Source organism: Balaenoptera physalus (genome assembly GCF_965194825.1).
Source record: "Balaenoptera physalus genome assembly, chromosome: 1".
Classification (NCBI taxonomy): domain Eukaryota; kingdom Metazoa; phylum Chordata; class Mammalia; order Artiodactyla; family Balaenopteridae; genus Balaenoptera; species Balaenoptera physalus.
This window is the reverse complement of record NC_138882.1, coordinates 167,864,456-167,888,681: the sequence shown is the minus strand read 5'-3', so window position 1 is coordinate 167,888,681 and position 24,226 is coordinate 167,864,456. Positions and strand designations below refer to the sequence as shown.

Genomic DNA, 24,226 nt, shown 5'->3' with positions numbered 1-24,226 from the left:
GGCACTGGGACACGCTGTATCCCCAGCTTGTTCACAGGGTAAGGGTAGGGGTGAGAGGGGGTGGTGGTGTTTGTGTGTATATGCATCAATTTTGTGTTCACAAAAGGTTGAAGGAAGGGCAGAAAACTCCCCTCCCTAAAAGCCACAGGAGCAGCTGGCCAGCAGGGGCCAGGGCGGTGACTCCTCCATCAGCAGCCACTGAGGTAGGGTCCCAGCACCACACATGCTGATGCCAGGCCCATGACTTCCCTGCCGGAGGCCATCATGTCACAGGGACATACAGGTGCCTGGACCCGTGGTACAGGCCAGCAATGGAGCACAAAGCAGCACATCCAGCAGGCACACGTACAATTAAATAGCATGTTTAATCATCTCACAACAGACTGTAGTGCAGTAGTATAAATTGTAAGTTTCTTTTTAAAAAGCCACTCCCCCAAAGCTCCCATTCCTCAACACCCAGAAACCATAGCTGAGGAACCAGTGACAGGGCCGGAGGGATTCAGGAAGTTTCTGTTCCATGAAGCTGAAAGTCTTTCCAGGTCAAGGTTGCCTTATGAGTAGCCAAGAGCCCTAGGAGGAGTTGATGCACACACACTCACTCTAACACACACACACACATACACACACACACACACACACACACACACACACACACACATGCAAGGGACACAGAGAGAAGACACTCGGACAGATGGACACAGAGGAGACCGCCGTGGGACAGTCACACACGTGCACTCTCATGCCGTAACATTCCAGTCTGTTGGTGGCTATCTCCTCTGGGCACAGGGAGTGGTGGCCTGATCCCTGAAGCAGCCGGGGTGGTCAGGAGGAAGAGGCTGGCAGTCTGGGTCCAGCCCGGCTACTCCGACACAACCGCCCAGCAGCCTGAGGGGCCCCTCTGCATTCCTGAAACAGCCAGCCCTCCCCTAGCCCAGCAGAGGTGGTGAGGAGGGGGCACCACCTCTTCTGGGCCCAGCAAGAGGGCGCACTCAGTCCCAAAGACGAGAACAAAGAACATGCCTGCAGGCGGGCTTCTGGAGCCCGGGGCTGGCGGCGCTTGGTGCTGTACCCAGGTGTGGAGGACACAGCCAGGCCTCGCTGTGCAGATGCCCCGGAAGCAGCCACCCTGCCAACAAAGAGCTGGAGAGGAGGCCAAGAGCTGGCAGTGTCCATCCTCGGAACAGAGGAGGGGTTCCAAAAAAGGAGGCCCTGAGGTGAGGACATTTTGTGGGACCTACCAGACGGGTTTAAAGAGGAAACCTCTTCATTCACAGCTTCATTCAGGGGTTCCCGGAGAATGTCTCTGGATTCAAGTACCAGCAGCTCTAGTTGAGGGTATTAGGGTGGAGTGACCAGCAGACGCTGGGAGAACAGCTGCCCTCAGACATGGGAGGTATGAGAACCAGCCTGGCAATGCTCTGCACCCTAGCACTGCCAACCCCTCACCTGAGGAGACAGACCAGGTGGCTACAAGATCTCCTCCCGTGGGCTCCTGGCCTTAAGCGGGGTCTGCCCGTTGGGCACGGAGCCGTTCTGACCATGCAGGAGCTTGCCCTTCTCTCGGTCTGGCCATGTGAAGATGGCGTCGTCACTGTCCAGCTCCGACTCCGAGTGCATCAGGCTGCTGCTCAGCATTGGGCCTTTATGTTTGACACCTGCAAGGGAGTCAAGGAACCCAGCGTCAGGAGCACAAATCTTCTCTTCCTTGAGCCACACCCTGCACCCTCCTCCCAGCCTGAAGAGGAGCCGAGGGGCAGGGACAGTCACGGTCCCCTCTCCTGAAAAGGAGGCTTCCCAAGTCCTCCCAGCCCTGGCTACACGGAACAGTCCATCAGGGAAGCCTCGGAGAGCGACTGATCAGGTTCCAATGGGGATTCTTTATTTTCAGCATCTATTAGCTTTGGTTAGTGCCACCCAACAACATTCTCTTTTCTCTCTTTTAAATGTAGAATGTTTTATCATCTCCCTTTATGCAGAGGGTGGAGTTCTGTGGGGGGCAGGAAATACAAGGAACAAGAACTTAGGCTCTAGAGAATGAGCTTTGTCACTGTACCCTGGCTCAGTATGGATGTAAAGTGCCTGCCAGCGATGCTGACACTGAGTGAGGACACAATTTCATTCTACGTAGACATTTACTCTGGCTTCGCTGAGAGGGTACAAGGGGTGGGAGAGCAGGCATGTGGCCCGGAGAGGCCTCTGCTGCAGAGCCTGACTGAAGCAGGGACTGTCCCAAGCCGTCAGCTGGTCAGAACACACAAACGAGGACCCATAAGAAGCACCTGAGGTCAGAAAAGACGCCTCAGATTTTTTTTTTTTTTTAATAAATTTATTTATTTTTTTATATTTATTTTTGGCTGTGCTGGGTCTTCGTTGCTGTGTACGGGCTTTCTCTAGTTGCGGTGAGCAGGGGCTACTCTTCGTTGCGGTGAGTGGGCTTCTCATTGCGGTGGCTTCTCTTGTTGCACAGCACGGGCTCTAGGCGCGTGGGCTTCAGTAGTTGTGGCTCACGGGCTCAGTAGTTGTGGCACACGGGCTTAGTTGCTCGTGGCATGTGGGATCTTCTCGGACCAGGGCTCGAACCCGTGTCCCCTGCATTGGCAGGCGGATTCTTACCCACTGCGCCACCAGGTAAGTCCCAAGATGCCTGAGATTCTATAAGTCTATAAGTCACTGTAGTTACCTTCACTACTCATCCTTATGGCTGCAGAGGCCAGACCATACCACGAGGTCTGGTAATAGCTTTAGGGCAGATCCCATCCAATAGCAAGATGGCTGCCCTCTGGCTGGTACAAATACTACTCCAGAGTAAGCAAAAGGTAGGCTGAGACAGCAGAACTAGAAGTGGGAATTGCCAACATCAAGAACCCAGCTTGGCAGTGTTCTGGGCCTGGCATTGCCCACCCCCAGGACCTAACCTACCTCCTTTCTTAAAAAGGGGACCAGGGCTTCCCTGGTGGCGCAGTGGTTAAGAACCCTCCTGCCAATGCAAGGGACATGGGTTTGAGCCCTGGTCTGGGGAGATCCCACATGCTGTGGAGCAACTAAGCCCGTGAGCCACAACTACTGAGCCTGCGCTCTGGAGCCCCCGAGCCACAACTACTGAAGCCCGCGCGCCTAGAGCCCGTGCTCCGCAACGAAGAGTAGCCCTCGCTCACTGCAACCAGAGAAAAGCCTGCACACAGCAACGAAGACCCAACACAGCCCAAAATAAATAAATAAATAAAATGAAAATAAATAAATTAAAAAAAAGAAAAGGTGACCAGTCAGGTGAGCTGTGTTTGAACCCTCATCCTCCAACAATCACTCTCCCTCCCCCTGGTCCCATCCAGATCCCCAATAAACACTGAAAGAAGGTCCTGGGATGATTCTCAGGCATTCTGCCCTTTCCTGGTCAGACATGACTTCAGGCTGTGAATGATGAGGGCATCTAGACTCTGACTGCACCTGTCACTCGGGAACCACAGCCCCACAGACCTTGCCCGTGTGCTGGTCGTCTGTGCAGTGTGCTCTGGGGCCCAGCTTGTCCATCTCAGGGGCACAGTTCTGGGACACAACTCCCACTGATTCTCAGGACGGCAGAGCAGCAGGGCCAGAGAAGAACACCAGCTTCCCAGGCTTTTCCAATGTGGTAGGGGACAGTGGCAACATAAGAAGCGTCAAGACCAGGGGAGCGTCAAGGTTCTCAAAACCTCTGTTTTGCCCCTATAGATGAAATACCCTTTGGGGGCTTTCTCCTCCAGCATCCAAGCACTTGAAGCTTCCCTTGTTCCCTATAGCCCTTCTGGGCCATAGGTGTGGAGGACAGGAGCCTGAGGGGGGACGTGTTGCTGGCTCCGAAGTACACAGCACTCACCCGGGCCCTCCTACCTCTAGCTCCCGCTCTGCTTGAAGAACTGAGTGGGATTCATCCACGAAGCAATACAAGCTGGGAAGCTGGTTGTATCAGTGGGTGCTGAGCTCATACATCTCCTCTGACTCAGCCATCCCGTTCCTAGGTCTACACCTAACAGAAGTCCATGCACAGGTCCACCAAAGGACATGGGCAAGAACGTTTACAGCAGCACTCCCCATCATAGCCCAAGATGGAAAGAACTCAACTGCCCATCAACAGTATACCTGACAAATAAATATATTCCTACAAAGGAAATTACTCGGCAATGGGAATGAACGAACTATTGCTCTACCTAACAACATGGATGGACGTCCTAGATGTAATGTTGAGGGACAGGCGCCAAGCCCAATGATTCCATTTATATAAACTACTCCAAGATACTAGAAGTAAATTGGGGGGAGGCAGTGACTGGAAAGAAGCACAAACGGGGCGCTTCTGGGGGGCTGATTACATGGGTACATTCACTTATGAAATGTGCTTATGATTTTCTGTACACATTAGACTGAATCACAGAAAACTGCTATTTTTATAGGTCAAAAGTCAATTATCAGTAATCTTATATGGTTCAATCTAATAGACTTCAATAGAAAGTCTTGAAAAAAAGTCAACAGAATAGCAAAACCAAACCAAACCAAAAACCACAACTGCTGAATGTAAACCACGTCTCCTGAGGGTGGGCATCTGTCCCACTCCGCCTGCTGGTCTTCGGTGCCAGTGGCTCCGAGCTCACTCAGGTGGGCCCAAGCCACTTCCAGTTCCTCTTCCTCCCAGCAGCATCCGTTTCAGCTCACTTCCACACATGTCACGCTCCACTAAATTCACTCTTCTTCCAGCTGAACTTCTTCAGTTCCAGACCTTATACAGCTTGGTCCTGAATCCCATTCTCCTCATCCTACTAGTGACTCTGCTCTGGGTTGCACCCACTAATCCACTGCAGAGCCCAGAACAACAGCCGGGACTTCTGGCCTGGTCAGACCCACACCAGATGCAAGGCGACTCTCACCGCCTCCTCGTGTGGACACTGCGCACAGAAGGGCCTGCCGACCCTCATCTAGTCTCATCTTGGTTACCTGGGAGCAGCTGGCCACCTGCAGCCCTCCCCGCTCCCTCCCTTCCCCCACAAGTCTGCCTTCCCATCCTGCCGTCACCCAGCAGGCATCTTAAGTCCTTTACCCACTACTCCCTCCTTCCTGCGCAGGAACCTCACCTCTATCTTCTGCACCTCTGCCCGCAACGTGCTCCTGAACCCCATCCACCCTGTCCTGAATCTCCACTTACTTGCTCAACTTCGAAAAGGACTTTTAAATATTTAGGGCCTCCATTGTCTCACCACCTACGTACTTCCTAAATAAACTGCACTTTGACTTCTGCCATGTATCACTCACCATCTACTCCAGTTCTTTAGGTGACCAGAAACTTCTCCAGTGTCGTCACTGCCGTCATCAACAATTCTTACCCTTTTCTTCTGCAGCAGCAAACATGCTGACTGCTCCCTGGTGACACCTCTCCTCCCTCACCTCAGCTCCTTAGCCCTGGACTCTTCTTTTGTCCCTCGACACTCTCCCCAGAAGGGATGTGATCTACTTTTGCGGAGCCGACCGTCACCAGCATACAGAAGATTCCTATCCAGTCCTGTTCTGCTGAGTTCAATTTAATTCGTCTTCTCTTACCCAAACTGCAACGACTGTCCTAATTCTGTCGTCAGGGCTATCAGTCCCTGTCTCTCATGTCAGAAGGCAGCCTGGACCTTTCCTGTCCCTCCATCCCACTGATACCAAGCTGTCTGAGCCATCATCATCCCTCCTCGGACCATCGCAAGAATCTCCTTGCTGGCCTCCACCTGTAATCTCCTCAATGAATGAAATGTTGTCACTAGACTAATTTTACTATGCCAGTATTTTCAAGATGTCACTTCTCATCACCATCAGAATAAATGCTTAACTCCTTAGGCTGATGTTCAAAACTCCCCATAATTTCATCTTCCAGCCTCATTTCCTCAACCCCATTCATAACTGTTCTAAACCAAATGATCTTCTCTAGTGCTTCTCCTGCAGTCTTTTGCATCTAGGGTAATAAAACCACCCAATCCACAGATGCTCAGAGAAGATGCTTGGGCACCATCCTTTACTTCTCCTTTTCTCTCACCACCCCTTGGAAAACATATCATGAACCTCAGCAAGCCTTCCCCCAAAATGTATCTGGAACCCATCTGCCTCTCTCCATCTCATCATCTCTCCACCATAAGGGCATTCTATCTAATCTCCTCTCACCCACTTTTGCCTCTCCAATTCCTTCACATAGCAGCCACAGTTGTCTTTTTAAAATGTAAATCCAACTGCACCATGCACCTCCTTAAAAAAACTACCCATGGCTCCCCATTGCTCTTAGAAGGAACCCACAGCAAGGTCCCTGCTCACCTGTCCAGCCTTGTGCCACTCACTCCATGCTCACCATGTCTTCTTCAAATGCCCTCTCCTCATTCCAGCAGCTGCGCCTTCACCAGCTTTGCCTGCAATCCTATTTCCCAGAGTCTTCACGTGCCTTACTCTCCTTCTCGTCGTCCCTTGGGTCTCAGCTTAAGTGTTATTCTTTACAAAGACCTTCCATTATCACATTTTGTATATTTGTGAATTTGTTTGTTTAATGTCGGCCTGACATAAACTACACAAGAGCAACGTCTTTCTGTTTAGTTCACTGTAATATAACCAGTATCTGGCATAGGGCCTGGCACACATGTGGGAGAAAGATAAGCACGACTTTGATTGGCAGGTTAAGGGAAGGATGAGAAAGTGCTTTCTGGACAGAAATATGAACCAACAAAATTTGTTTAGAAAAGAGAGATATCAGCAAGGAGGAGGATCTCAGAAAAGCACAGTGACGTAAGCTCACCAAGGCCATGTCTACCCGACCAAAAGTAAGTCGCGAATGACTTCAAGGAGTAGAAAAACCTTGCCAGAGCAACATGAACACAACCTTGGCTACCTTGCGGACGGTGCTGTGCAACGTTCTCCCCTCGAGGCCTCATCCTCAGTATCCTGTGTGGCGCTCTGGCTGCACGTCTGTGGTTCGCTAGGCCCCAGCCTCCAGGCACCGCCCCACAGTGTTCCCTAACCAAGCTGCCTAGGTGCTGACAGAGCCCAGACTGCCTATGAGCACTTATTCTCTTCTCATATGTCTTCTCCCTCGCTACAGTGAAATTCTGAGAGCAGAGCCTATGGTTTAGAACTCTCTATAGTCCCCTTACAGCCTCTCCTAATACGAAGCTTTAAGTATGAGAGACGTTTAATAAATACTTTGTATAAAAACAGTTCTACTTGCAGAGTGTTCAGGAATAGCTCTATATAGAGTCCAGCTCCCATAAAGAGATGAGGCCTGTCCTGTGGCACCCATGATGAATGGGAACCTCACCAATGACCTAGTCCAGACAAGGACGGAGGGCCCTCTACCCACCCTGGCCCTCCGAGCCCCACCACTGAAAGCCGTCTTAGTGCTTGTGCAGCTGGAAATTCTTTGGCAGATGAGCCCAGTGCACCTGGAGCCAGCAGGGTAGCTGCCCTCCACCTGCTCTAAGACAGTGATGGAGCTTGTGGATCTACCTGACAAACACTGGAGAGAGGAAGATGGGAGAGGATGGCTGGCTGGCAAGGAGGCCAGCTGGCAGACACTGGCTTTGATCTCTTCATGGCCTCACCTTGTCTGCCCAGAAAGGACAGACTGATCAGGAATAAAAGACCAAGGTCCCTGAGCCCGACTACAGGGGCAGCTTGAAAAGCTCAACTCCAGGCAGGAACCCTGAGGGGAACGAGCAGACAAAGGAAAGCAAGAGGCTGAGCCCCTCGGCACAGTCAAAGGACCACTAAGAAGTGAGCCCTGGAGTCTGAGCTTGTCCAGTGGGCAGCTTCTGCCCCAACAGGGCAAAGCCGACCCTGAGCCCTCATCAGGGAGGGGAAAGATGCTTTTCCAGCACAAAGAGCTGCCAGCAAAAACACATTTAGGAGGGACTGGTGATGGTGGTGGCTCTTCAGGGAGAGTGCACCAATCTAGACGCCCCCGGTTCCCAGTTCCCGGGGCCACTACCTGCTCGGGAGGTTGGCTTCAGTTCCAGGCTTTCCTGATCCGTGGCATCCAGGATCCTGTACTTGCTTTTCCTCTTAGGTTTTCCTTTTTGCCTGAAAAACACAATCCCCTGCTCAGGAAAGAGGTTCTGTGTGAGGTTCAGGTAGCCCACCACAGGGTGGCAGCCAGACTGCAGGCAGAGCCCTGTCTTGGGGGATGCTGCTTAATGGAAGGGCTGTTTCTCCTTGTTTCTCAGCTGGGAAAGGTAGCAACTGTGATTTGTTATTCAAACAGTCCTCACCAATTTGGGAAAAGGTAAAGGAAACATTATCATTTTATCATGGACTCACCACTCCACAGTGGCAATGAAGGAAGGATAGATGGGTTAAAAATGTAAATAAAATGACACTCCTATGCTTGAAGGGTAGAGAGTGGAGGAAAGCATTAAACCAGCAAAATGTTGTTAATGGTGGTTGTCTTAGGCTGGTGGGAATTTTTAAAAATTCTTTTAATTTTCTAAGTTTTATTGTGAGATTATATTGCAGGTTGAATCTCAGTTCTGCCATTTATTGACTGTGTGTCCATGGAAAATGTCATTTTCCTGAGAAAAGGCTGTTATGCATATTAAAAAAGATATTACACCTATAAAATGTATAAAGTGTTATACAGGGGCTTCCCTGGTGGCGCAGTGGTTGAGAGTCTGCCTGCCAATGCAGGGGACACAGGTTCGAGCCCTGGTCTGGGAGGATCCCACATGCCGCGGAGTGACTAGGCCCGTGAGCCACAACTACTGAGCCTGCGCATCTGGAGCTTGTGCTCCGCAACGGGAGAGGCCGCGACGGTGAGAAGCCCGTGCACCGCGATGAAGAGTGGCCCCCGCTCGCCGCAACTGGAGAAAGACCTCGCACAGAAATGAAGACCCAACACAGCCAAAAATAAATATAAATAAATAAATTTATAAAATGTTATACACATTTTATACATTTTTGCTTGGTACACAGTAAACATAGAAATGATACCTATTATTAATAATTAAAAACATAATAAATGTTACCATTAAATATTGTAAGACTAGATAGGAAGACTAAATGAAAAAACCTAAATAAAAAAAAAAACTAAATTTAAATAAAAATTTAAATTAAAAAACTAAATGAAAGACTTAATCATGACTAACCTAAGTCTACAATTATGTAAAAACATGTACACGCGAGAATCCCAAACTGAAAGGGAGGCAGACAAATTAAGAACCCATGTGCTACAGCTACATGTAAAAGAATGAAATCAGAACACTCCCTAACATCACACACAAAAATAAACTCAAAATGGATTAAAGACCTAAAGGTAAGACCAGACACTATAAAATTCTTAGAGGAAAACATAGGAAGAACACTCTTTGACATAAATCACAGCAAGATCTTTTTTGACCCACCTCCTAAAGTAATGAAAATAAAAACAAAAATAAACAGATGGGACCTAATGAAACTTCAAAGCTTTTGCACAGCAAAGGAAACCATAAACAAGACGAAAAGACAACCCTCAGAATGGGAGAAAATATTTGCAAACGGAGCAACGGACGAAGGATTAATCCCCAAAATATACAAACAGCTCATGCAGCTCAATATCAAAAAAACAAACAACCCAATCAAAAAAATGGACAGAAGACCTAAACAGACATTTCTCCAAAGAAGACATACAGATGGCCAAGAGGCACATGAAAAGCTGCTCAACATCACTAATTATTAGAGAAATGCAAATCAAAACTACAATGAGGTATCACCTCACACCAGTCAGAATGGCCATCATCAAAAAATCTACAAACAATAAATGCTGGAGAGGGTGTGGAGAAAAGGGAACCCGCTTGCACTGTAGGTGGGAATGTAAATCGATACAGCCACTATGGAGAACAGTATGGAGGTTCCTTAAAAAACTAAAACTAGAATTACCATAAGACCCAGCAATCCCACTCCTGGGCATCACCCTGAGAAAACCATAATTCAAAAAGACACATGTACTCCAATGTTCATTGCAGCACTATTTACAATAGCCAGGTCATGGAAGCAACCTAAATGTCCAACGACAGATGAATGGATAAAGAAGATGTGGTACATATATACAATGGAATATTACTCAGCCATAAAAAGGAACCAAACTGGGTCATTTGTAGAGATGTGGATGGACCCAGAGACTGTCATACAGAGTGAGGTAAGTCAGAAAGAGAAAAACAAATATCGTATATTAACGCACATATGTGGAATTTAGAAAAATGGTATAGATGAACCTGTTTGCAAGGCAGAAATAGAGACACAGATGTAGAGAACAAACATATGGACACCAAGGGGGGAAAGGGGTGGTGGGATGAATTGGGAGATTGGGATCGACATATATACACTAATATGTATAAAATAGATAACTAATGAGAACCTGCTGTACAGCACAGGGAACTTTACTTAATGCTCTGTGGTGACCTAAACAGGAAGGAAATCCAGTAAAGTGGGGGTATATGTATTCATAAAGCTGATACACTTTGCTGTACAGCAGAAACTAACACAACAATGTAAAACTATACCCCAATTAAAAAAAAAAAGAACCCATGTGCTAAGGTGGTGAGGCTGAGGTGTGGAGTATTAAAGGCCACACACCCTAGAGATAAGAGCCAGGTCCACACCCCAGGCCCTCCCACTCCCACTCCAGCCACAGCCACGTTTTCCAGGTGGCAAATCACTGCAGTGACAGCCTCTCAGCCTAAAGGAGTGTGCTTCTGCCCTCAGGAGTGTCAGAGGTAAGGAGAACTTTTCTGTGCATGCCGTGGGTGGGCCATGGCATGTAACAGTGACGGGAAGGGAAGAAACCCAGGACGCAGCGCCCTCAATGTAGAAGGTGCCAGATACCTCTCTAATGAATAAATATGTAATTAGAAGCCTGAACAAACTTCCAGGCAAAGTCCATCTTACCTCTTACAACAACAGATCACAGTCCAGGAGAGGATTCCCAAGGCAACAACAATGACAAAGGAAGCAATGATAACATATAACACGCTCCACTCTGCCAAGAGAAACAAAATATTAGGGCAGTGAAGAGAGAGGCTATAAGGGAGGTCTGGGCTGCCCACCTTGGGCAGGAGATGGCTTCGCTCTGTAAACAAGGAGGCCCCTGGGGCTCCCCAGGGAAGGTGAGACTTTGGAGTTAAAGGCAGCTGAAACTTTAAACCTTATGAATTGCCCCTGTTTTCTAGCTGGTGCTCTGAGACCCTGGGGCAGTGGGGCAGGTTGTAAGGAGCTTTAACAGAGGGAAAGGGGGGAATGGAAACCTATGGGCTTCCATGGGGCCAGAGTAGGCACTCCAAAAAGACAGGAGGCCTTGCAGCTCGTCTGATTTAGGCTGCATTTTGTAGTTGGTTTGATTTAAGCTTGTTTCTTCTTAAACAACTGCTTCAGGGAAATTCCCTGGCAGCCCAGTGGTTAGGACTCAGCGCTTTCACTGCCAGGGCCCAGGTTCCATCCATGGTCGGGGAACTAGGCAACTAACATCCCGCAAGCTGTGCTGCGAGGCCAAAAAAAAACAAAAACAAAAACAAAAAACTGCTTCAGAGCTTTCCTCTAACCTTGAGCGAGTGTGGAGGAAGGAAGTAAAAGTCCTCTGCAAACAGAAAATACGCAAAGTTCTTCTCCTTGCTTTTGCTCATCTGCCTTGGAAACACCGACACCCACCCACTCAACTCAGAGCCACATTCAACGCCAAATCAGCTGGCACAGTTCCAAGCAGAAAACTCACCACAGTTGCTATCTCCATCCCTCAGCTGCACCTTGATGAAATTCTCCATCCAAAAAGGGTCACAGATACAGCGTTTGGTGAATGAATCACAGTGGCCATGGTCAGAACAGTTCAACTGGCATGCTGAAAGTAGCAGGAAAGGGAAAAAAGTCAACGGGAGTCAGAGCCGGGGGTTGACCAAATTCCAGTGCCCATGAAGATACGAAGGGATCCCCTGCTCAATGGCCTGTGATGACATTTCCTGGAGACCTGCCCCAAGAACCGTTATAGCTGGACACAGTGCCCATTATTATCATCATGGATAAAACTGGAGCAGTTAGAAAGGCTCCAGATTGTTTTTACTTGCTGTTTCTCCACATCAGCAGTTCTTAATCTTTCATGTCCCACAGACCCCCTTCTCTGAATAATTGCCAAAATAAAACACATAGTATTACAAAGGAAGGCAATTATACTATACATGTTTTTGAAGTATTTAAGAATACAAAACTTTAAAATAATATGTGTCTTTATTAAAATATTAAGTAACAAGATCTAGAAGTGTGTCTAACAACTGTCATAATTTTGAAGTGGTGATGAGTAAAAATGCTATTTCATTATGTAGTATGATACAAAATTATCTGAGATTTCTATTGCCTTAAAGTCACATGTTCTGTTAATACTAACTGAAGTTTCTTGCCTACCTTCATGATTGAGGAAAACAATAAATTTCAGTTAGAGGTTCGTGAAAATAAAGATGTAATTTTTTTCCCATTCAAACTCACAGCCCCTCTGAATGCCATCTCAGGGGCCCATGGAAGGTTAAGAAGCTCTGCAACGAGTCGAGACTCTTTCAAAAAAAAATGGTAGTTGAGGCAAGTGATTATCTCCTTGTTCCCAGAGAACAGGAAATGAAGCCCAAGGACAGCAGGGACTGACAGGTGAGCTGTGGACACTGGGTGGACTCTCATTCCCGACTTCCCAGAATTACTCACTGACAGTATTGATTTCCAGGGCTCTGAATATCAGAAAGTCTGCCTTTTGCTTCCGCAGCTCACTCTTGAGCATCACTGCCACCTCATGGCCTTTGAAGATCTGGTGAGGAGGCTCATTTTGAACAAAAAATACCATCTTGGTGCTGCAGAGACACGCAACAGTATGAATGAGCTGAAGCTGCCAACACGATAGCAGTAGCTATCATTTGCTAAGTGCCTTCTGTTTGTGCCAGACCCTGTGCTAAGTGTCATACACATCCTCTCACAGGAAGCCCGTGAGAAAGGGGTCATCAGCATCATCTCCATTTTATAGAGGACAACATTGGGGCTCAGAGGGGTTAAGTAACTTGCCCAAGGTCACACAGTTAATTATGGCAGAGCCAGATCCCAACCCTGATATGTCTGACTCTAAAGCCTATGCTTTCAGAAAAGGCCTAAGCTGCCCCAACTAACAAGAAGACCTATTCCAAAAGGTAACTGGAGGCCAGAAAAATGGGGATTTGGTTATGGGTACATCCCTGCTGTTAGCCTTTTAACAGCTAAGAGTGTGGTGCTGTTGGGTTTGTGCCTGAGTTATCTGTAAGACAAACCACAGTGCTTTGTAAAATATAAATTGTTGGACAGCATCAAAGCATTATCCATAGGTCAAAACATAGCCAAAATGATCATTACTATGACAGCAACAATAAAGACCCTACACAATGGTGTGGCCGGTGCAAGATTATGTTATTCTAGGCCCAGAATCTGTTTGCTTTCTGACCGTCAATTTCTGTCCAAGGTAGACCATGTCTGAACTCACTTCTGGGTGGCACAAAATCTGTTCTCTCTGTCTTGGTCTCCATTTTTGGCAGCCTGCTTCGTGATTCCGTGTTAGTCTCACAAACTGAACTTTCCCAATCAGTGGGTCACACTGGGTTTATAGGTGAGCCCCAGGTATTGATCCCCACAGCACACAGGGTGGCTGGGTGGGACCTGGGTATCCCAGAGGCCCTGGACCAGCTGCTTCCAGTATAATTGTCTATTTATCCCAAAGTGCCATATAAACAGCATCATTTTCTATGGGTGGATTGACATGAAAGTTTGGGAAGCCCTGTCCTAAAAGACTTTTAAAAGCTTGCTGCATAGTGAGGCTAACAATGGGGTATTATAAACTCCAGAATCAAGAAACAAACCTTTTCCATGAAAGATTTGTGGTCATTTCTCATATATACACTACTACATATAAAACAGATAACTAATGAGAACCTACTATATAGCACAGGGAACTCTACTCACTGTTCTGTGGTGACCTAAATGGGAAGGAAATCTAAAAAAGAGTGGATATATGTATATGTATAACTGCTTCACTTTGCTGTATAGCAGAAACTAACACAACACTGTAAAGCAACTATACTTCAATAAAAATTCATTTAAAGAAATATGTGGTCATTTCTCATATTTTCTCCTAGTTACCTAATTCATGCTTACAGTTTCAATTTCTGTCTATATACAAATAACCCTCAAATCTTTGTCTCCTCTTCCTATGTCCCTCCTGAGTGACCAAATCTGTATCTGCAAATGCTTGCTAGAATATCTATACCAGATCTTCCACAAGCATCTCAAATCCAAAATGTTCCAAAATAAACTTATAATAAACACTAACTCATTATGTGTTAGAGACTACACAAACATTATCTTATGTAATCTTCAACAACCCTGTAATATGGGTGCTAGCATTTTTATAAGTGAAGAACGGGTTTGGAGAGGCGCAGTAATCTGCCCACTGTCACAAAGCTGCCACTAACAGAGCAGGGCTCAGAAGCCAGGTCTGCCAGGTGTGAGGCCCATGCTCTTTCCCACTGTAATACACTATCTCCCTCCAATCATATCTTCCTCCTGAATTCCTCAGCTAAGCCAATCTAGGCCAAGCCCGAAACCCAGAGTCACTGCGATGCTTCTCTCTTCCTCGTGTCCCAGATGCAGTGACGGCAAGTGTGCAAGCAAACCCTTCCGCAATGCTCTTACCCGCACTCTCGCTAGTGTCTTCCACTGTTTTGTCCCAGCCAATTCCCACCAGCTTGATCGATCCCAGCAGCCACCTTCCCTTTTCCTATTCCCAGGCTGCTGAGCAGAGGTTAAAAAGAAAGTCCTAAACATCATGCTGTCTCTGACCCAGTGAACCCTGACTGCATATTAGATTCCCTGGGGAGTTTTAAAATTTTAGGTGCCCAGACCTCACTCCAGACCAACTGAATCATAATCTGTGGGGGTGAGGCTTGGGTAATGGTATGTTCATAAAAGCTCCAGGTGATACTATTATGCAGCTGGAGTTGGGAATCGCTGCTCTCACCTCATGTCTCTAACCTTGGTTGAGACCCCAATATTGCTCAAAGCCAGCATCCTTTCCTGGAGCTGCTGTTCTCAACCTTTACCACTTTCCTCAGGCTGCCCACCTCATTCTCACCTCCTCAAAGCAGATGGCCTTGCCTCCAGTTTCAGAGAAAAAACAGGACGTTGGTACTAATACTCTCAAATTTCACCCTTCTCTACTTCTGAATTCACCCATAATAGCACATCTTCCCTCCTTTCCTCCTACCTCCAGGGAAAGTCCTGCTCCTGCTCTGCCCACAGCCAGCGCCCCAGACCTACCTCCATTTATAACCCGCCTCCCCAGTCTCCACCATCTACCTTTCCTCTGCACCTTCCCCTCAGTCTATAAAAATGTTCAAGTATTTCCTATCTTTAAAAGGTGTTCTTCTGAGCTTGTCTCCCATACTGTTTTCAACACCAGCCTCTTCAAAGAGGCATTATACTTACCATCTCTGTATCCTCAAACTATGAAAAAAATTTTCTCCCAGCATCTAAGTAAAATGATCTCACTATAGTTCTGATGATCTACTAACTACAAACCCAAAAGCCTGTTCTGCGTGCTCACCACATCTGTCTCTATAGCACCTGAATCCTTTGGCAGCCCCCCTTACTGCCAGCTTGTCCCTTAACTGCCAGCAGACCGCTCCCACCTGGTTTTCCTCCCATCTCTCTGACGACTGTTTCTTAGTTTCCTTTGCTGGCCCTTCTTTCCTTGCCTCCCCCTTAAATATTGATGTCCTCCAGAGCTCTGTCCTCAACCCTCTTGACACTCCCCAGTGTGACTCATCCGTCCTCATGGCCTTAATTCCCGCCTGTATGTAGTGACTCCCTATCTCAGGCCGTTCCTTCCACCTCAAGTTCCAGCCTATACGTGCTACTACCTGTCCCTATGTAACCCATAAGATACCCCAAATAAAACAGTCAAAACTGAACTCATTATCTTTTCTTTGAAACTGGTTCCTTTTGTATCCCTAGTCTGTTAATGGCATTCACCATCTATCTAGGCATCCAAACAAAAATTCTTATATTTGATGGCTCACTCACTTTCATTCCACAAAGGTCACCAAGTCCTACTGATTTACCTCTGAATTTCTTTTAATTTCCTCTTCTCTTCTGCCATTTCCACTGCCACTACCTCAATTCAGGTGTTATCACCTTTTTTACTAGACTAGTCCAAAAGCGTCCTGATTGGTCTCCCAGCCTTTGGTCTCTCCCTACTGTTTTTTTTTTTTTTTTTTTTTTGGCCGAGCCGTGCAGCCTGTGGGATCTTAGTTCCCTGCTGTGTGCCATGCGGGATCTTAGTTCCCCAGACCAGGGATTGAACCTGCACTCCCTGCAGTGGAAGCGCGGCGTCTTAACAAATGGACTGCAAGGGATGTCCTGATCTCTCCCTATTTTACTCTAGCCTCCACACTACCGATCTCCCTAAGGAAAAAAAAAATCTAATATCCTTGCTTCAAAAACAAAACAAACAAAAAATTCACACATATAAAACCAACTAACTCGAGTCCTCCTATCCAAAGTATTAAAACTAAACTGCTTGGCTTGCTTATGACTGTTCTCAGTCTACAGAGCCAGCCTTATTGTCCCCCATATCCTAGGGCCCAGTAAATGCTCTGAACCCCAGGACTTCTTCCAGAGGAAACTCCATACTTTCGTACCACAGGACCATTGCTCATGCTGTTCCCCTATTCTGAATTTCCTCCTAGTCCTTCTATGCTTGATCAGTGCAAGTTTTACTTCTGGAAAATCTTTGGACTACCTCAACCCTCCTGGAAGAATTAATCGCCCTTGCCTGTGTCTCCATGATTGTGTTACCTGAAAACTGGGTTCTCTACGTGGTGTTGAGCCAAAAGACACAACCAAGCCAAAAACGAGGAGAAGGAAGACTTTTATCACTTGCGGCAAGTAAAGAGAACACCGGGATCTTTCCCAAAGCAGTGTCTCCGTGAGCAGCAAAACTGCGGAAGCTTTAAGCTCAGGGTACATGCATATTCGTGAAGGGGCTTGAGCAGAGGAGAATTCAGCATAGAATTGGGACAAAAGTCAACAGAGTCCAAGCTTTAGCTGAGGGTCATGAGGGTCAGAAAAGGTCGATATCATCATTCCTTAGGTTCCAGTTGATCTGGTTGTCGAGTACTTCAGGCTACCTTTACCACTGAAACAGAACTGGGAGTCTTTACAACTGATTTACTATTTTTGCTATTGTTACTTCTCTTGCCTGAAAAGAGTCATTTGTTCCTGCATTCTTTTTTGTTTTGTTTTGTTTTGTTTTGTTTTGGCCACACTATGCGGCTTGTGGGACCTCAGTTCCCCAACCAGGGATTGAACCAGGGCCAAGGCAGTGAAAGCCTGGAATCCTAACCACTAAACCACCAGGGAACTCCCTGTTCCTGACTTTTTTTTTTCCCTTAAGATCATTCATTACTGAGACCTGTTCAAGGGCAAGTACTGTGGCCAGGCTTAGGTCACAAAATGGCTTAGGCCAAAAATGGCTTTGCTTACGTCAAGAAAGCCATGCCTGGTTCTCTTTCCCTGGGGAACCCCTACACTATCTGCTTACAATAGCACTTATTCTGTCAAATTCACCCTGTACTGATGCTATATGTTAACTTGATTATCTCCCCTACTAGACTATGGTCTTCAAACATCATAGACCTCTTCTGACCTTGCACCCTGCTGCAGTGTCTAGTACAGAGCCCATTACCTGTACTAGAAGAGTACATTTCTTCTTCATTAAAAAAATGAACACCATGAGTGGTTCCTGGTCAGAGAGCCCACCCTTCTCTACCTACCCACACTATTTCTCAGCTCAGTCAAGAAGCCCAGGGGACCCCCTGGTCTTTCCTTTTCTCCCCCGATTCATTGCCCAGCTACCTCTGCTCCGTGTACGGCTGAATCTTTTGCACAATGATGTCGGAATCCAGCACCCCCAGGAGGACCCCAATCTGGCGGATGAACATCCCCTTCAGCCTCTCAGTCAGCTGACTGACGTTGACATCCAAGATGATCTCCACCAGGTTGTTTTTCCTGGGATCTGGAAAGCATGTGGATCAGTCATGGCTTTAGAAGTAGGAGAGTTAACATAGACCTGCCACTGTGCATGTGCTCTGGCCCAGGAGAGAATGTGGTGAGAGCATTCAGAAATGCAACTGCCCTCCTTCAAAATGGAAAGGAACAACAGTGAATTCCCCATTGCTTTGTCCTCGTCCCCAGCAATCTGGGGCTGGCTTGGAGAGCTTCAGAAGCATTCCTGGTCTCTACACCAACCTGGCAATTACCACACATGTGCTGGGGACCAGGCCGAAGTGATGGGGTTTAGTGAAGGAAGTGGGGAACAGAGAAACACTTCAAGGTTTATTTTAAAAGTCTCTGCCCAGTTGGCTTTGCTGAACTCTCCAGGCCAAGTGGCAGGTATCTAGCAATCTCTCCTGATCCAATCTGATTTTCAGTAACTTGCTGTACTTTGTCTACAACAATGGGAGGGAAATTTTCCATCTCAACAATCTTATGGGAATGCATCTGCCCTACAGTGTTGAAAACCATAAACACAAAGGAAATACAGGCGGCCAAGAAACAAGGATTTCCTTAAAACAACATCACAACTGGACGATGTTTTTACAACTCTAGAACTATAAGACCATTGTGCTTTACACTTTTGATTAAGTCCTAAAGACTATTCTACACTTGCAAGTTAAAAGTGACTATTCAGAATACCTATTCACATACTTGGATGCACCATTTGCCTGTCCTGATGTATAATTTATATAATTAGTAGACTATCTGTGATCTGATTTTAAACACAGAAGAGACTTTACAGTGTCTTGGCTGTTGTCCTTCCGAGAGGTAGGACAAGGACTGGAAGACCTGCCAAGATCCCTTCCCATCCAAGACATCTGTACATTAGCTTGGCCTAGATAATAAAGAGTAGGTTTAAAGTTAGTACCTTCTCATCAGTTGTTCAGGAATTTATAAAGCTCTACCTCACCCTGTACTCACTTCCTCCCTATTACCAAATTAGCCTCGATACAAAACAAAAACATGGTTCTATTTAAGAAAGAAATTTTATTTCTGCAAATCTTAAAAATGTAAAGGATGCCAGTTACTTTACCTTCCCTGGGGGTTGTCAGATAAAGCCTGAGGCTCAACTTACAAAAATAAATCATTTTCTGCAGCTGGGTGCTGATAAGACATCATGACTCAAGTTATTCCTGTGCTCAGATTCCCAAAGCACACTGAGTCCTCTCTCATCAGTCACACGTAGAGGAGAAAGTGCTGGAGTACGGGCCCAAAGGCCTGGCTCTGACACAACTGCTGTGTGAAGCTGAGCAAGCCCTGCCCTCTCTGAGTTTCTGTTTCTCCATCTGAGCTAAGTAGGGGGAGGTCCATATTTCTGCGTGGGTAGGAGAGGTCTTGTTGGAACAGAAAGTCTCTAAGGAGTTCTTAGCTTGGGGGTTCTAGATTTTTTTAAAGCTGGATATGCCATCTGGCTCTGTCCATGCTGGGGGAAGGGTCTCAAGATCGAGGCCCTGCTAGGCTGATCCAGTAATTCCACTCCAACCCCTCACTAAATGAACTCACCAGGTTTCACCTCCACAGTGGTCCGGCCTGTGTCACTCTCACCCTTCGCATCAGTCACTTTCAGGTGAAATGTGTAGGTTCCCTCGACCAGGTTGGAAAGAAAGAGGACAGGGTGGTGGTCAGAGTGATTTAACACCTCCTGTGGGGTTGAACGACATGGCTGTGTGGCAGAACAAAACCACACTCCTTTCGTGGAATCAGCTGTTGCATCTGTCATAACTAAGTCCCCTCTGGGCTAGACGGCTTTGACTCGGGGCAGTTCCTGCTCTATGATGGCACTACAGCCCACAGCAACCAGAATCAGGGAAAAGAATCACATTCTGTTCCACACTAGCTTGAGGGGTGACCCTAAGCAAGTCATTTAACCTCCCTGGATTTCAGAGCACAATCCAGGTTTGACATAAGAGACCACTTGGTTAAAACAGGTACTGGAGTGTTTAGCTCAGCCTCCTCTCCTCATCGCACCACATTGACCTGTGTAGCTCTCCACCTGCTGGCACACTCACCCCTGCAGCTGGGCTCCCCTCGTCTCGAGTCCAGAGGTAGTTGACTATCCCCTTGTCATCTGAGGACTTGGAGCCGTCCAGCTCTGCCGTGTCTGTGGGCAAGGTAATTACCACATTCCCAGTTATCTTGGCTGTAGGTGGTTTGTTCATTTCTAAACAAAGAGAAACCATGGAAAAAAATGTAACATTCAGAAAAAGAAGAAATGCTTCTCGTGATGCTTATAAGGAAATTAAACTTCAAAATTATCTTAAATGGAGAACTGTTTTAAGTGCTTATCCATGCCAGCAACTAACAGTGTAGAGTTAACGCCACCAGTGCCACAGGTCCTGAGGCTCCAGTCCCACCCAGAGAAATGTTCCCCTGACATCAGTACAGTAGAAGGGACAAGTATAGTTTCCTCTTGTATTCTCATAGCAGCCTCCCCCAAAGGAATCCATTTCTCTGCTTGGGGATATATGATGATTGGAAACGAAGGCCTAAGGTGGATTAAAGCCCTGAAGTTCAGGTTTCATCAGCTGATACCACAAATTATCTTCAAAATATGGCTGAAAATGTTATTCTCTGAACATCTTTTTTGACTCCTTCCTTAGCACTTTAATAGAGAAAAAGAAGAGCGACACTTTTCTTATTCTGGGCCCCACCTGCAGCTCTGTGTACTCAGTGTGTGCTCTCTACTCACTGAGTTCAGTATACTGTGTTTGGGGATCACCTGCATATCTGATAGTTTTTCCTACCATCAGCTTATAGACCTCTCCCAAGACCGTCACTGATCACTGTGCCTGCAAACCAGAGCAAGGCCAATCCACTTGTGTTCAGGTTGGCCTCAGCGTGCATGCTCCTAGGATGCGCATAGGAAGCTACAGTGCAGGGCAGTCATTCTAAGGTCTGACAGCAGGTGTCACTGTAGCCAGCAGGAGAGTCACAGAAACCCCAGCAGCAGAGGCAAAATAAAAATACAGGGCTTCCCTGATGGCGCAGTGGTTAAGAATCCGCCTACCAATGCAGGGGACACGGGTTCGAGCCCTGGTCCAGGTAGATCTCACATGCCACGGAGCAAGTAAGCCCGTGCGCCACAACTACTGAGCCTGCGCTCTAGAGCCCGTGAGCCACAACTACTGAGCCCAAGTGCCGCAACTACTGAAGCCCGCGTGCCTAGAGCCTATGCTCCGCAACAAGAGAAGCCACCGCAGTGAGAAGCCTGCGCACTGCAATGAAGAGTAGCCCCCGCTGGCTGCAACTAGAGAAAGCCCACACACAGCAACGAAGACCCAAGGCAGCCAAAAATAAGTATATTAATAAATTTATTTATAAAAAAATACAAAGGAAAAAAATCTTAATTCTTTCCCTATTCAACTGAGAAGGAAGGGAGGGAAAACAAGAAGTTAAAATTCACCTTAAAAGTCGAGGGCTTCCCTGGTGGCGCAGTGGTTGAGAATCTGCCTGCCCATGCAGGGGACACGGGTTTGAGCCCTGGACCGGGAAGATCCCACATGCCGCGGAGCAACTGGGCCCGTGGGCCACACCTACTGAGCCTGTGCGTCTGGAGCTTGTGCTCCGCAACAAGAGAGGCCGCGATAGTGAGAGGCCCGCGCACCGCGATGAAGAGTGGCTCCTGCTCGCCGCAACTAGAGAAAGCCCTCACACAGAAACGAAGACCCAACACAGCCAAAAATAAATAAATAAAATTTATTAAAAAAAAAAAAAAAAGTCACTCACTCAAAGGCTGTTGTAGAAAAGCAACTAACAGCTACCCTAACCTCTAACTTCCTTCCCTACTTTGTCTCTAATCAGTTTCTGCAACCAAACAAGAGATGATGCATTCTTCAGTTATCTGACCCAGAGGCTGCTGCACCAACCCAAGGCAGTGAGGTACCTTCTTTGACAATGACATTCACAGAGCTCTGGCTTTGCAGGTTCCTCTCATCCTTGACGGTCAAGGTGAACACGTAGGTTCCCACTTGCAGCCCAGTCACAGTGGCGACACTGCTGTTAGCATTCTCAAGCTGTACCCCGTCAGGTCCCCTGGACAAAGAGAGAAACCAGAGGGTGGAGTTGTACCTGTCTACTGCTCTCCTGTCCCCGCAGGAGCAGACAATTATTGCCTCAGCTAAGACATGAACTATTGTTTCTCACACCTTGAGAGGGCATGTTTAAAAATATTCCATTTGGACAGAGTGTCATTTGGCCCCAAAATACAGGCTACCTGCTGATCAGAAAATTCCATTCACCAGCTTTCAAACACATCTAGCCTTATCCTTTGTAAGAGCTTCTAGAACATTCAAACTCTTTGCTGCTCCAGTAAAAGGAAGAAAGTGCTCTGAGCAGGTCTCTGATCAAAAGAATGATTTAAGAGTGATGTTTCTGAAAAGCATTTCTGGCCCAGTGGTTGGTTCAGCTCTTGCCAGAAAAGAAGCAAAATGCATTTCTTAATCACATGCCAAACTCCCTCTTGCTGAAAAGTCAGGGAAAGGAAGTGGGCCAAAGCTACAGAGGAACTCTCCGGGAAAAACCATCCTCTTCTTAGCAGTTCTACAGGCAAAACTCCCTCCAGCTCCTGGACAGGGGCCACAGAGGACCCAGGATGCCCCGTAGCTTTCCTTCTCCCCCGTGGCCTCACGCTGCAGCAGGTGAGCGAGCTCTGGGCCAGTGTGTAGGCACAACACTGCACATGTACCAGAAAGCCCTTCTGCTCAAGGGTCAAAATGCCTCGGAGCTTTTCTTGACACTGCAGGACAACCAGAGAAACCTGTAGACTCCCAGGTTTTGCTCTGTTTTGTTTTGCTGTTTAAATGTATAACCCTGACCCTAGCAGCACCCCCTTGAACAGATTCTCCTCCAAGAAACTATGCTAAGGATTATTTCTGCTGTAAACACTAATAAAACTCAACTGAAAGGTTTATCTGCTGTATCTTCAATAAACAGTTATAATTAAAACATGCTGGGTTGAGGAAAATTAGGTTCTCCAAAAGATAGAAACGAAAGCTAAGGAAAATCATTTCTAGAATCCAACTCACTAATCGTAAGTCAAGTGCTTTTACAAGTCAAATTACAGCCCCTCCCCACCCATCTCTAACATCCTAGTCAAAAACAAAAGCAAAAACAAAAAACCCAGTCTGTCCTATGGTTGCTACCTTTGGAAATTGGGAATGCTTTTAACTCTTTCCTTGGAATTGCTTCCTGTGGGATCCTGCATATAATCTGAGTTCCATTTGTTATGCTTTAAAGGAGCTGAAAGAAACTGTGAGAACCAGGAATGGTTCGATTAGGTAATTCCAATTTAATTAGTATTATTTTGGTTATTGCCTTTGGCCTCTGGCTGACATAAATGGTATATGGTATCTTCAAGGAAACAATAACAGAGTAATGCTTTCATTTTGGAGATGAATTTTCAATTCTTCTCAAGAGCTGCTCTGTCCCATCCCCCTGACAGCCTTACCCAATTAATTTTGAGCAACAGTATTTTTCTGCTCCATTACCCCTTCCATCCTGCCTCTCAAGTGTAATTAAACTATGCATTTCAGCAAATGGATTGTACCTGTAAAAGCACCAGGACCACAAAGTACTACCTGGGGACAGCTAATGGTAAGCATTCTTTTTTTTTTTCTTACAAAAATTATATTTTTCTTAGAGTTGAAGTTTGGGATTGCAGATATTTCTTTCTCAGTAATCCCCCTTGGATAAGCTAATAAGAGAAAGTAAACTCTTAAAAGCAAATAAAACCTTGCTCTTCAAAGGTCTGGAGCCCTTGCATACATAAGGATTTTGTGTCAATACTCACTGTGTTTTTTCCCAGAGATATGAGATAATTTTCTGATCATCTGAGCTTTTGCTGCCATCCAGGGTTGTGCTATCCATGGGAAGGGTCAGCTCTTTATCTGGACCTGCATCTGCCTGTGGAGGCTTGTTGTTTTCTAGAAGACAAGAGACTTGGAGTTCAAAAGCAGGCAGTCCCGCTGGGAAAGGAGAGGAACCAATTGGGACATATGTTCTGGAAGCCTCAAGGACTCTGCCTCTCCACTCATAGAACTGTCAGATACTGTGTGAGGTAAGGGTATGGTCAGGGAGCTCGCATGAAGAATATAAGACTGAAACGCATAAA

The 24,226-nt window shown here is 46.7% G+C and overlaps 1 protein-coding gene across 9 annotated transcripts in view; it reads right to left on the bottom strand.

Annotated features, from left to right (window-relative positions):
• Window positions 1-346: 346 nt before the first annotated feature.
• KIAA0319L (KIAA0319 like) overlaps window positions 347-24,226 on the bottom strand; it is a 123,275-nt gene continuing 99,395 nt past the window's right edge. For 5 of the 9 annotated variants that reach the window (XM_082415491.1, XM_082415494.1, XM_082415492.1 and 2 more), the window contains exons 12-21: window positions 23,906-24,038; window positions 22,001-22,149; window positions 20,127-20,278; window positions 19,621-19,759; window positions 17,917-18,076; window positions 12,691-12,833; window positions 11,720-11,842; window positions 10,900-10,990; window positions 7,970-8,061; window positions 347-1,655 (exon numbers count right to left, since the gene is read on the bottom strand). In XM_082415491.1, coding sequence (XP_082271617.1) covers window positions 1,468-1,655; window positions 7,970-8,061; window positions 10,900-10,990; window positions 11,720-11,842; window positions 12,691-12,833; window positions 17,917-18,076; window positions 19,621-19,759; window positions 20,127-20,278; window positions 22,001-22,149; window positions 23,906-24,038 — 1,370 coding nt within the window. In that variant the 3' untranslated portion in view covers window positions 347-1,467. Of the gene's footprint in view, window positions 1,656-7,969; window positions 8,062-10,899; window positions 10,991-11,719; window positions 11,843-12,690; window positions 12,834-17,916; window positions 18,077-19,620; window positions 19,760-20,126; window positions 20,279-22,000; window positions 22,150-23,905; window positions 24,039-24,226 lie in introns of those variants that run through there. The other 4 variants (XM_082415495.1, XM_082415496.1, XR_014251386.1 and 1 more) reach the window with 4 other exon arrangements.